This window comes from Myxocyprinus asiaticus, chromosome 39 (assembly GCF_019703515.2).
Source record: "Myxocyprinus asiaticus isolate MX2 ecotype Aquarium Trade chromosome 39, UBuf_Myxa_2, whole genome shotgun sequence".
NCBI classification, from domain to species: Eukaryota; Metazoa; Chordata; class Actinopteri; order Cypriniformes; family Catostomidae; genus Myxocyprinus; species Myxocyprinus asiaticus.
In genome coordinates this window covers 2,787,501-2,800,892 of record NC_059382.1, presented here as the reverse complement: position 1 = coordinate 2,800,892, position 13,392 = coordinate 2,787,501, and the positions used below count along the sequence as shown (strand labels likewise).

The 13,392-nt window shown below is 36.3% G+C and overlaps 1 protein-coding gene across 4 annotated transcripts in view; it reads right to left on the bottom strand.

Moving 5' to 3' along the window:
• Positions 1–1,006: 1,006 nt before the first annotated feature.
• LOC127429942 (fibroblast growth factor 12-like) overlaps positions 1,007–13,392 on the bottom strand; it is a 53,373-nt gene continuing 40,987 nt past the window's right edge. For all 4 annotated transcript variants that reach the window (XM_051679337.1, XM_051679335.1, XM_051679336.1 and 1 more), the window contains exons 3-5: positions 8,062–8,165; positions 3,517–3,715; positions 1,007–1,624 (exon numbers count right to left, since the gene is read on the bottom strand). In XM_051679337.1, the coding sequence (XP_051535297.1) occupies positions 1,494–1,624; positions 3,517–3,715; positions 8,062–8,165 (434 nt within the window). In that variant the 3' untranslated portion in view covers positions 1,007–1,493. The remainder of the gene's footprint in view (positions 1,625–3,516; positions 3,716–8,061; positions 8,166–13,392) is intronic.

The following is a 13,392-nucleotide window of genomic DNA, read 5'->3' as shown; positions in this document are numbered from 1 at the left end:
ACACACGCACGTGTGTGCTGGTTTAAAGTGGTTTAGTCCAGTTTAGTAACTCAGAGGGCAGTCTGTGCTTTTGGCAGGATAAAGCACCCATATCAAGGAGAAAGGTAAGGATTGTTATGGGGGAAAAAAAGGAAGGTGTTGCACATGCATACTAAGTAGAAGCACTGAAATGAAAGCAGACACTTCCTTTTACTGAACGCATCTCAGAATCTCAGAGGTTTCCTCACTTCCTGCGTGACATAAATTTCTGTAATGATGCCATTCTCCCGTTAACTCCCCCCTGGTTGATTTTTGGTACATTTGAAACACGTAGTGCAGCGTTAAAAGGGTCATATCATGGAAAATATTTTATTGATAGATTTTCTTGCTCTTTTAAAATAAGAGTTTGATGTTATATGTAGTGTAATTAAAGGAACATTTCACCCAAAAATGAAAATTCTCTCATCATTTACTCTCCCTCATGCCATCCCAGATGTGTATGACTTTCTTTCTTCTGCAGAACACAAATGAAGATTTTTAGAAGAATATTTCAGCTCTGTAGGTCCATTCAATGCAAGTGAATGGTGACCAGAATTTTGAAGCTCCAAAAAGCACATAAAGGCAGCATAAAAGTAATCTATACTCCAGTGGTTTAATCCATGTCTTCAGAAGTGATATGATAGGTGCAGGTAAGAAACAGATCAATATTTAAGTCCTTTTTTTTTTACTATAAATCTCCATTTTCACTTTCACATTACGAAAGTGAAAGAATGTGAAAGTGAAAGTGATTTATTGCAAAAAAATAATACCAGAGTGTAGAATATGACCCCTTTAGCGCACTTCTTACAGTGGAATGAGATGAAGCAAATCTGTGCGGTGATTTAAGATGGACTTTTCCATTCCAGTAAGGTCACATGACAGTCAGAGCCTATCATCAGAGCCCGATCCCTTGACCCGTCCCACTTCAGCCAATCAGAGAGCAGAATTCAAAAGACCCCTCCCTCCCACCCCGAATAAAAAAACGAGAGAAATGATTGGAGGACACAATCAATGAGAACATTCAATATTCATGAGGTGCACAATATTTCAGTGAGTGAAAGTGCTTTTGGCATTCATAAATCAATGCATGAATATCGAACATGGCTTAAAGCTCGGACTCCCAACAGAAACACCCTCACGCGTCTCCACGACAACGTGCCGTGAACAAACTCTTGCCAGACTTTGCATAAAATGTAAAATCATGTCCTGATTTTCAAATATTCCTAAAATGTTTTCACAGGCAAGAATTCAGCTTTTTTTCATGTTACTTCTTTTATTTTATTTGAATGGATGTTTGTTGATGCTGAAGTTGCTGTTGTTTGTTTGGGTGTAAGAAAGCATTCAGCTCCAGGGGTCACTGTGTGTGTGTGTGTGTGTGTGTGAGTGAGTGTGTGCATGTGTGTTCATTTACAGGTCAGTGTGTGTGTGTGTGTGTGTGTGTATGTGTGTGTGTGTGTGTGTGTTTGTGTGTGTGGCTATGATCCTTCATGATCAGTAGAGTCCTGGTTCAGCTCTTTTCTGATGCCCATAGTTGGAGTTCCTGAGTTTTTCCTCGATCGCTGCTTCTCGTCAATGTCATGCAGCGACGGCTCCTTATACATACACACTGACAAAGAGAGAGAAAGAAAAAAATTAGGGATGTCAATCAATTAAAATTAATTGCATTTAATTCTTATATGTAAATGTTTGCTGAGAAAGGCCCTCATATAACAATAATTCAATAAATATTGATTAAATCATTATAAATAGTTATATGTCAATAATTGTAAATATAATATATATTACGATTGTAATAATTCAGATCATTAAAATGCATTGCATTATTGTGGCAGATGAGAAAAGCAATAATAAGACAAAAAGTGGCTTTAGAAGGCAATGTAGTGTTTATTTCCATATTATTGACCATAAGCCAATCATTGACCTACACTCCACAGCAATCCATTTAGCAACTGAATTAGTCAATCTGTGCGAGATAGATTTATTATAAAGCTTTTCTAAGGACGCGTCAATGTACATATGCATCAGATGGACGCTTTTGAAGCGGTACGGGTACAGTACAGGTGTAACTTTTTTATATGTACATTTTAAAGGAATGATACAATTTCTTATTCCCTGAAGTAATAATAAAATGATGCACTTCTTTTGTAAATTTATGCTATTTAGATCTTATTTACCTGTACATTTCTCGATTACACTATTCGATTGCATATGCAAATAAGCATATTTATGTTAACATCACTTCAGTAAAACCTACACTTCTGTAAGTTCAAACATGAAAAAAAAATATATATATAAGAATGTGTCATGTATTGAGGCATATTGCTGATATCTGGTGAAAAAAAGAACAATTAAATGACTTGAAAATCATGTCATAACAATAATAACCAGTAGATGGCTGTACGGTGCGGTCTGATTGCCTGTTTTAAATACATTTTAGATGATATAATTTTAGATTTACATTAGACTATCACAATTATGCATTTGGATATATATTTTGACATTTATCAAAGGATTTTAAATCATTTTGAAGTGTCACTTTTTGCAATAATGTCGCTTTATATATACAGTCAAACCTGACCATGGTGTTACAAAGAGAAGACATAGAATAAGCATTTTGTTACCTATAATTTATATGAAATATCAAAAATGAATATCTCGAAGTAAATTAGGGCTGTCAATCGATAATTAAATATCACACAACAATAATTCAAAAAATATTGATTAAATAATTATAAATATAATATTTAAATAATTATAAATATAATATAACATACAGTATATTACAATTGTAATACAGTTGCATTGATGAGACAATACAAAATGTGCAATTTATATAAAAAAAACAAAAAACTGAAATCGGTCCCAGGAAGCTTAATTGCATTAATTTTTTAATGCAATTTTTTGTATAATTAATCGCAGCCCTATATGTGGAAATCACTTCCTTCCTTCTGATATTAGAGAAGCACAGTCTTGTAGTGTATTTAAAGCTTATCTCAAAACATATTTCTTTAGGATAGCTTTTACTTGACGATTTTGTCTTTTTATTATTATTATTTTGAATCGTGTTTTATTATTAACTGTTTTTGATGCATGCTTATATACTCTGTTTTATGCTCTGTACTTCTGCTTTCAATTTGTTTTTCCTATTTAAGCACCTTGAGAATAATCCAACTTCTCAACGGCTCATTTAGAGACTTTACAGCTCAAATAACACCTTTTTTTAATGGAAGAATTCATGTGAGTGCATTAACAAAAATATGAACTGCTTATTTCTGCTTTTAAACCCTCCGGTACACTTGCCCCATAGACCCCCATTATAAGTGCATTCCAGCAAATGTGATTTCAAGTAGGCCACTCAAGATCATACATTATAGTTCCTTTACTATGATAAACAGCAGCCTATATCTATGGAAGAATCACTATAATGTCTGACCATGAGTGGCAACAGAACTGATGATATGAATGTTTGTTTGTTTGTTTGTGTGTATGTGTCCTCACCTTCAATAGGTTTGGGCACAAAGTGTGAACACGGTTTTGTTTTCTTGACCCGGTTCCCCTTCATAATTATTCCTTCTTTATTGAGTCCAAGGAACCAGGCGCGTCCGCTCTCGTGCTGACGGTACAGCGTGGACGAGTAGATCACATAATAATTCTCAAACACACTCTCCTTAAACTTACACTCCGCTGTGAACATGTCCTACAGAGAGAGAAAGAGCAAGAGAGAGAGAGTTTCAATTCTGTCATCATTTACTGACCCCTTTCTTTCTTCTGTGGGAGATGTTAGGCAGAAAGTTCAAGCTACTCGTTTCTATTCTTTGTATACTGCTGTCAAGCTCCTAAATGTGCAAAAAGCACCATAAAAATATCATATAAGTAGTCCATATATGCACAAATGTAATTTGAGAACTACAGTCACAAGTCTCTTGTACAGAGCAGAGGGAAAGATTTTCAGTAAGCAATGAGATAAATTTGGGTCTGTCACATGACTTCAGAAGACTTTGTATGGAAAAGAGCAAAGTGAACAACCTTCAAAACATCTCGTTTTGTGTTCCTAAGAAGACATATTGTCCCATGGGTTGGGAATGACATGAGTGTGATGAAATGATGACAGAATGATTTCCTTAAAACATAATAACAGGTTTGTGTCTGTTTGTGTCTTTACACATCTTTGTCCCAGTTTCTTTATAGAGTCTACAGGATGCACATGTGGAGAGGATGGAGAGCAGAAACCACCTCAGGTGAACACACACACACACACACACACACACACACACACACACTTGGCACCATTAGTGGATGGTCTTCATATCAAACTTTGATTCATCGATTCATAATACTCATTTCTAATAATTTACCACTCAATTCTTTTGCACATTCTACACTAGGGGTGGGTAAAAATATTGTTTTTCCGTAGAAGTTCATTATCACACTGAAAGTGAGTTAATTAACACTTTCTCACCCCAAAGATAGAACAACATCTTGTCACACACAGACATGTGTAATATAAGTTCAGGCTTCATGCAAAATTTCCTCCAAAGGTATTTCAAAATATTCTTAAAGAAAGAGTTATAAGTCTTGAACCAAACCAAACAGCTTTAAGATGCATCACAAAACTGCAAACTTTGATTTAAAGCGAAAAAGTATTAGAAAATTAAAAAAAAGGTACAAGAAGTGTACTTAACGTCTTTATTGAGGGAATTGTGAATAATCAGTCTGGATTTCAATATCTTTTAATGGTGTGTCCAAAACATGGTAACACTGCTTTCTTTCTTTGCGAGTCAGTGTAGTTCAGGGGCTATACTTCAAATATTAATGGAGCAAGTGTGTGAATTATGAATGTAGTCAGCTGTACAGACTCGCTCTCTCTCTCCATCACACGACTGTTGCTCTGTTCTTTGCTTCCAGAATGTTCTTGTTGTTGTACATTTCACTCTATCGGAAAACTTTAGCATTAAAGTTTGCTTTCTATATTTGTATTTTTATGCAGAACATATCCACTGGGGTAAAACTTCAATTGTTAAAGCCACAATAAACCACACAGTAATATGAGTACCACTGCTCAAACAAACACACTATCTTTTCTGAAAATATAAATTTTGATTTATAAAAGGGGATTTTTCCCCTTTTTCACCCAATTTGGAATGCCCAATTCCCAGTGTGCTTTTAAGTCCTTGTGGTCATGTAGTGACTCGCCTCAGTCTGGGTGGCAGAGGACGAATCTCAGTTGCCTCCGCATCTGAGACCGTCAATCTGTGCATCTTATCATGTGGCTTGTTGAGCGCGTCGCCATGGAGACATAGCACGTGTGGAGGCTTCACGCCATCCGCCGCGGCATCCACGCACAACTTACCACACGTCCCACCGAGAACAAACCACATTATAGCGACCACGAGGAGGTTACCCCATGTGACTCTACCCTCCCTAGCAACCGGGCCAATTTGATTGCTTAGGAGACCTGGCTGGAGTCAGTCAGCACGCCCTGGGATTTGAACTAGCGAACTCCAGGGGTGGTAGCTAGCATTTTTTACCACTGAGCTACCCAGGCCCTGAAAATGTAATTTTCAATATGTTATTATGTGACCGTGGCAACATTTTTGCAAACCAGAATTACGTGCTTTAGTACACGTTTGGCTGCAGTTTCCCAGTGATATGTCCAGCAGGGGGCGCAAAAAAGCGAGTGAAATGGTGTTGTAATCAGACGAGGTTTTTAAGGTAAATATTAGATGTAAAATGCACCTCCCTAACCTAAAACTTTAACCTAAACCTAACCGATAATGTTTTAAAAGATAAATGAGAGGTGAACAAAACAGACATCCTTACCCTAAACCAACACATAAACCTAACTGATGCAAATGCGACATGAAAAGCACATTTTCTGAAGCAACCACATCATTTTGTCGCTTCTATGGCACTTTCGCTGAGCTTCCGAGTCTGAACTTTATCAGGTGAGCTACCTCACAAGTTAATCACATTGGAATAAGTGTGTAAATGTAGGTGAGTCTGTAATAAAAGTGTTAAAATGTGTCTTTTTTCAAATGATGCATTGTAGAAGTGTTTCGATATCGTAACATAGCAGTGTGTGAGTAACAGTGTGAAAAATATGTGTTTCTAAAGTCATAATCAGCCATTGTACTCGTGATTTGTGTGAAAGTGAATAAAACACAGAGTTGTTGCGCTCCACACAAACTTCTTCTCAGGTGTAGATGCTAAATAATTTGGTTCGCTTATAACATGCATTGAGAATGGCACCGTATGAGCATTTCACTTGAATGAGAAGCGAATTGTGAACTAGCCTACAAACACTCTTCTGGAGTCTTCCTGGAGCGGTCCATCAAAATAAAAGTCTGAGTCAAAATAAAAGCCCTAAGAAATTCAAACAGAAATGTATCACTATCATAGAAGCCTGGGTAGGTCAGCGAGTAAAGACACTGACTACCACACCTGGAGTCGCGAGTTCGAATCCAGGGTGTGCTGAGTGACTCCAGCCAGGTCTCCTTAGCAACCAAATTGGTCCGGTTGCTAGGGAGGGTCGAGTCACATGGGGTAACATCCTTGTGGTCGCTATAATGTGGTTTTCGCTCTCGGTGGGGCATGTGGTGAGTTGTGCGTGGATGCCGCAGAGAATAGCATGAAGCCTCCACATGCACTATGTCTCCGCGGTAACGCGCTCAACAAGCCACATGATTAGATGCGCGGATTGACGGTCTCAGAAATAATGTGTAGTTAGAGGTTTTTGTTTATTTACACATAAAAGAGTCCTCCCAATCAGTTCCACACAGTGAGTTAAAGACCTCATTCAAAAAAAACAACAACATTGGTATCGGATCTGTATTGGCCGATACTGAGAGTTCAGGTATCGGAATCGGATCGGGAGAGAAAAAATGGTATCGGTGCATCCCTAATCGGAATCGAATCTGATAATCTGTATCAATAACCAGCCCTTTGATGCAATACTCTAATCAGCCCAAAAATGCACAGCACATACAAATTTGGGTAAAATATTCCCAATTAGATTTAACTATTTTTATCGATAGTATTTTTAGTATTGAATGATATATGTTTAGAATTAAGATTTTTCTCGACTTCTCTGGCATCTTGCTTCTTTAGAATTGATCCAAAGTGAGGTATCACGTCACACTAATATGTCACATTAATAAGTTTTTGTTTGAAAACGCATTAATTTGGCTACATTTCCCCCCTTGAACCGCGTTTTTCTCCACCGAAAATTCTGAGTTTCGGAAACACGCTCCATTACTGAATACTTTGGAAAACGATAATAATAATACAATTTATTTTTATACAGCGCCTTTAAAATTCGCTTCTCAAGGCGCTTTGCACAATAAAAACTCAAGCATATAATAATACAAAGTAGAATATATGAACATGCATATAAAAACATAGTTAATAATAGATCAGAAAGCAAAAATAAAAGATGAAATATTTTTTAAGAAAAGAATGCCTAAAGTCTGTGCTTAAGACGATGACATTAAGAAACTGAAAACAGTTTTCAGACTTAAACAGATTACTGTGGACATGGCCTTAAAAGGCAGCATAATGTGGCTGCCAACCCTAATGATCATCCTTCGAAAATGCGCCTATGCTGTCTAGATAGGGAGCTCTCTAGGTTTTGAAACCTTTGAAAGGTTTTTGGTCTCCTGAAATCATAATTTTGATTGTGTTGTTTTGTGCATCTCTGTTTTATTCAAAAGACTAACTGACCTGCAGTGAACACAGCAAAACACAAAAGCACACCTCCTCACACACAATATTAACACACTACAATAACACAACATCTTGCACTCAAAACACACAGTAACACAACTGTTACACAGTCCATCCTGCTGTCTAAAACAAACACACTTACTTACAAACACGCAACGAAATACACACACACACACACTACATCAAAATTGCGTAATAGTACATACCCTGACAAACGCTACAGAGAAAAGAAATAAAAACAAATTCTATAAATCATATGATAAACACATTTGCAGGTACATATGCATGTATGCACACAAAAATACATATGTTTTTTCTTACCGATGAGTACAGGAAACCCTCTCCGTTCATGGCCACGTAAAGTCCCGCTTTCACGCCCTGTATCGCCACGACTCTCAAACCCACCGGAATCAGATTAAAGAGAGCTGAAACACACCGAAATGTATAATCTTATGGTGCAAAACTGGCTCTTTCATAGCTTACGAGACTTAGTGCAGTAAGCAGATTGAAAAGAAAGAAAATTACGAATTTTTTAGGAACACTGAAAGGAATATTCCGGGTTCAATACAACAGTCGCAGTTACAGTAATGGAAGTGAATGGGGGCAAGTTTATAAATGTTAAAATACACACTGTTTTAAAAGTATAGCCACAAGATGTAAACTTTATACGATTTTAATGATTTTAGTGTGATCTAAAGTGTAGTTCATGATTTTAGTGTGATAAAATCATTTATAGAGTTTACGGTGTCATGTCGTCATGGCAACAAAGTTGTAAACTTGGATATAACTTTACAGATGCGGTGAGTAAGTGATTTATCGCACTAAAATCATGTTAACACACATATTGTTTATGTCTTGTGGCTATACTTTTGAAACAGTGAGAATTTTAATGTTTACAGATTGGCCCCATTGACTTCCATTGTAAGTGCTGCACTGTAACAGCTTTTTTTTTTTAAATAAACAAGCAATGGTAATCAATATTATGCCACGGATGTTGTATTGAACCTGGAATATTCCTTTAAGATTTTCTGCATTGTGCATTTTTATTTATTTATTTATTTATTTATGAAAATTAGTAGTAATCTCATTCCTATTCTGTCCAGTCACAATGATTTTAAAAACATTAATCAGCATAAATCAGCATAAGTTATATTCAGAAAGCAGCATTATGTACATTTATAATAGTACTGTACAAATGTACTTTACAATCTGAATAATATTAGTATACATTTTTATAACATTACAGTCATTTGAAATATGACATTTCTTGACAGTTTCACCAAGCGACCTCAATGCAATGTTTCTTTCATGCACGCTGTAAAACTAGCTCATTTCACAGGCTCTGTGGTTTCTCAGAGGACAGAGGTTTAAGATAAAACAAAAGAGAAAGGATGGATAGAGAGAAAGAGAAGTCAGAGGAAGATTTCTGTAAAAATCGTCAGGAACAACACAGGAGAGAAAAAGAGGAGCAGCGGAGGAGTGCAGCAGGATAGAGGGAGAGATGAAGGAGGGATGGAGGGGGAGGACAGATCCAGGCGATGAGTGTACACATGTGGAAATGAGAACAGAACATGAGAGAGAATTCATTTTTACAGCAGATTTCGTGTGATGAAAGTGTGTGGTGTGTGTGTAAGTGGTGCATATAAAAATCTTAATGTGAACGAGATTCTTCCATGTTCTGAAAAAAACTTTTGGCATCAAATCATCAATAAGTATGTTAAAACCACTAAGGCTATGTTCACACAGGCAGAAAAAAAATCTAATTTCTACAAGCTTGATCAAACCACATTCATACGTGCGTATGACTTTCTTTCTTCACCAGAACACATTTGAAGAAAAATTGAAAAATATCTCAGCTCAGTAGGTCCTTAAAATGCAAGTGGATGGAGATTTCTCTTTTGATGCTCCAAAAATCACAGATAGGCAGCATAAACATCATCCATACGACCCTAACGGTTAAATTAATGTCTTCTAAAGTGATACAATCACTTTTGGTGCAACAAAAGATTTTAACTATAATCCAATTCTTCGGGTAAGCTTCACGAGATGGTGGAGATTACGCGGTCTCTCGTGTGACGTATTTGCGTTGCCATGAAACAGATGTAATCTCACGTTCTCCACTCGGTTGAGACATCCAGGATAAGCACACAAACACACCATTGTGAGTAAAGAAACAGATCAATACAGATCTAAACCAAAACCAACCAAGCTTCTGTACAGTGTTCCTCCTTCTCACTTGTAAACAGCGCTGATCTTCCATGTGTGTCGCATGTGCGTCAGTTCTTGCGTGTTTCAAATGCCAATGCGATTACATCACACACGCGTACCGCTACAGAACGGAAGCATGATTTAGAGTTTAAAAGTGCTTCAATATTTATCTTTTTCGCACCAGAAGCGATCATTTCGCTTTAGAAGACCGCTGGAGTCGTATGGATGACGTTTATGCTGACTGTCTGTGATTTTTGGAGCTTCAAAAGTCTGATCATCATTCACTTGCATTTTAAGGACCTACTGAGCTGAGATATTTTTCTGTTTTTCTTCAAATGTGTTCTGGTGAAGAAAGAAAGTCACACACACCTGGGATATCATGAGGGTGAGTAAATAAAGAGAACATTTTCCTTTTTGGGTGAACTATCCCTTTAATGCGACTTGAACGGTCAGATCTGATTTTATGTGTTTTTTCGTCATTAATTGTGCACGACATGTTTTTCGTCAGGTTTTGCGACAAGAAGGCATATAATACGTTTCAAACAGCATCATTATGCCTTCACAGGGCACTTCAAAGGAAAAGCAATAATGATGTCCACAATTTTGTTTTTATACAGTATATAAACAAATGACTTAAAGTGTGTTCATCATGACCGTTTTATTAATTCTCAGACAGTGGAGGGTAAAATCTATGAAGGGAATAGGGCATAGGGATGATCACTTCTGAATGGAACGCACCCATGTGTCGTGTATATGTTACAAGGCAGCCACAGCAGTGTAAACCTCTTTTAAAATAATACAGACATTGGCTTTACTCACCCAAAGACATGTGCTAAGGTGCGGTAACAAACACCGTCTGTGAGCCATCACAACACAATAAGGTATTGAATGTCTCACACGAATAAGAGACGAGTTTTGGATCACAGTTTTGGTCCGCTTTGAAATTATGCCTTGTGAAGGCGAACCAAACCAAGAAGAAAATGCAACATTGTAACAACTTTAGTCCCTGTTTTGGAACAATTCAAAAGAGCTACTGGTCTGAAAATCCCCTAAGTATGAGCAATAGTAAGAGTGATGATTGCTGTAGCAAACTCCACAAATTACAATTCCTTTAACATTGAAAATATCAATGCAAAACTGTAACTTTGTAGCTCTTTGTAGTTCTTTTTCTCGCTACTGTAGACTGTTCAGTCATCAGTTGTTCTTCATTTTGCTGGAAGCAGATACCAACTGTATTGGGTTTCAGATATCCAAATGATATCAATATTCTCACTTTAGATGAAAACATGTTTGTCCACAATTGTCCGATAAAAACGATCGTGTTATATGAGAATTCTGTAAGGCAGAAAGTCAACATGGCATACATTCAAAGTGAGTATTTACTTTTTTTTAACCCTCCTATGGTATTCAAAAATGGCACTTTCCTTTGGTATTTTCAGTCATTTTTGGCTGGAAGGTTTAGATATGTAACCCTTTTTTTTTTTTTGATGATAATGATGATGATGATGATGATGATAATGATAACAAATTTTCTTCCCTGAAGAACAATAAAATTATGCATTTCTTTTGGGATTTCATGCTATGCTTATTTACATGTACATTTCTAAATTTTACCATTAATTTGCATATCAAAATAAGCAAATTCTTGGGAAAAAATGACAAATTCAGAACCTACAGTTCTATAAGTTGAAACATGAAGAAAATATGAATGTGACATAAATTGGAGGAAGACTGCTGCCATCTGGTGAACAAAATATAAATAACATGACTTGAAAACCATGTCAGTAACAGCCAGTAGATGACTGTAGCCACCTAATGTGTAGTCTGATGGCTTGTTGTAAACTAATTTTATATTTATTACAAGATATGCATTTGGATACATATTTAGACATTATCAAACTATTATTTGTCAAAGTTTAGCATTTTAAAATTTATTTGAAGTGTCAGTTTTTGCAGTTTATGTCATTATGCTTGTCATCAGACCTGATCATGGTGTTACAAAGACAAGACACAGAATAAGCATTTTTCTACAATAATTTATTTTAAACATAAAAATGTAATAACTCAAAGTAAATGCATAATAATGTCAATTTCAAACTTTCTATAGTAAAAATGCATTTTTCAAACGTGTGTGTGTGTGTGTGTGTGTTTATGTGTGTGTGAATGTGTCAGATTGCTGTCATCAGCTGGAAAACAACGATGATTTGTAATGCCAACAATGACCAAAAGATGGCTGTGTGTGTGTGTGTGTGTGTGTGTGTGTGTGTGTGTGTGTGTGTGTGTGAGTGTGTATGTGTGTGTGTGTGGGCAGGTTTAAGTGGTTTACGAGGACTTTTTTTAGGTAATTACAAGGGTATTATGCTATAAATGTGGTTTATGAGGACATTTCTAGTGTCCCCATAATTCAAATCACTTAAACATACTAAACGATGTTTTATTGAACATTTAAAAATGCAGAAAGTTTTTTTGTGAGGGTTAGGTTTAGGGGTAGGGTTAGGGTTAGGGGATAGAATCTATAGTTTGTACAGTATAAAAATCATTATGTCTATGGAGAGTCCTCATAATGACAGCTGCACCAACACGTGAGTGTGTGTGTGTGTGCGTGTGCGTGTGTGTGTCTGTGTGTGTGTTTTGCATTGTGAGTGTGTTATTGTCTAAACCCTTCATTTCTAAGTGTGTGTGTTTAGCATTATGGCTGATTTATTTGACGAATGTAAAAAAAAAAAAAAAAAAAGAAAGAAAAAAAAAGCAGTGTGTTAAAGTCTCACCACTTCATTCTTGTGTGTGTGTAAGTTTGTGAGTGGGTGTGTATGTTTTGCACTGAGTATGTTTTAGAGTCTCACCCTGTAATTTCTGTGTGTCTGTTTTTTTCTGCATTGTGGCTAATTTATTGATTGTATTTGAAAGATAAAAAAAATCACCATTCATTTTCAATGGTCAGTCAATTTTGACCATGAATAACAAAGGTGTCGCTTTTTTTTTTTAATGACCAATTATCGACTCAAGTCCAATTTATTTATTTATTTATTTATTTATTTATTTATTTATTACGTTCAGAGGGAAAATGGAGGAAAAGTCACCAAGTCTTGTACTGTTCAGATAAAGGAAACCATTTTTATTACATTTTAAAAATGTATTTCGGTCAAAAATGACCGAAGACCATAGGAGGGTAAATATACTATTCTGGTCTTATTTTGAACTTCATCAGTGCACGTTATTCCAAATAATCAATCATCAATATGTATAAAACTTGCTCCGCTTTTAGGATGACCTCATGAATCTCTCTTACTTTTCAACCTTTCCCCTCTAACCACCTGACACTGTTTACGATCCAATCAATTACCAATGCATGAAATCAAGACTCATTAAATACTGCATTGCACTTACAAATACATCACATTACAGAAATATGTCCTTGTCTCTTATGTGAGTTGTGCACATAAG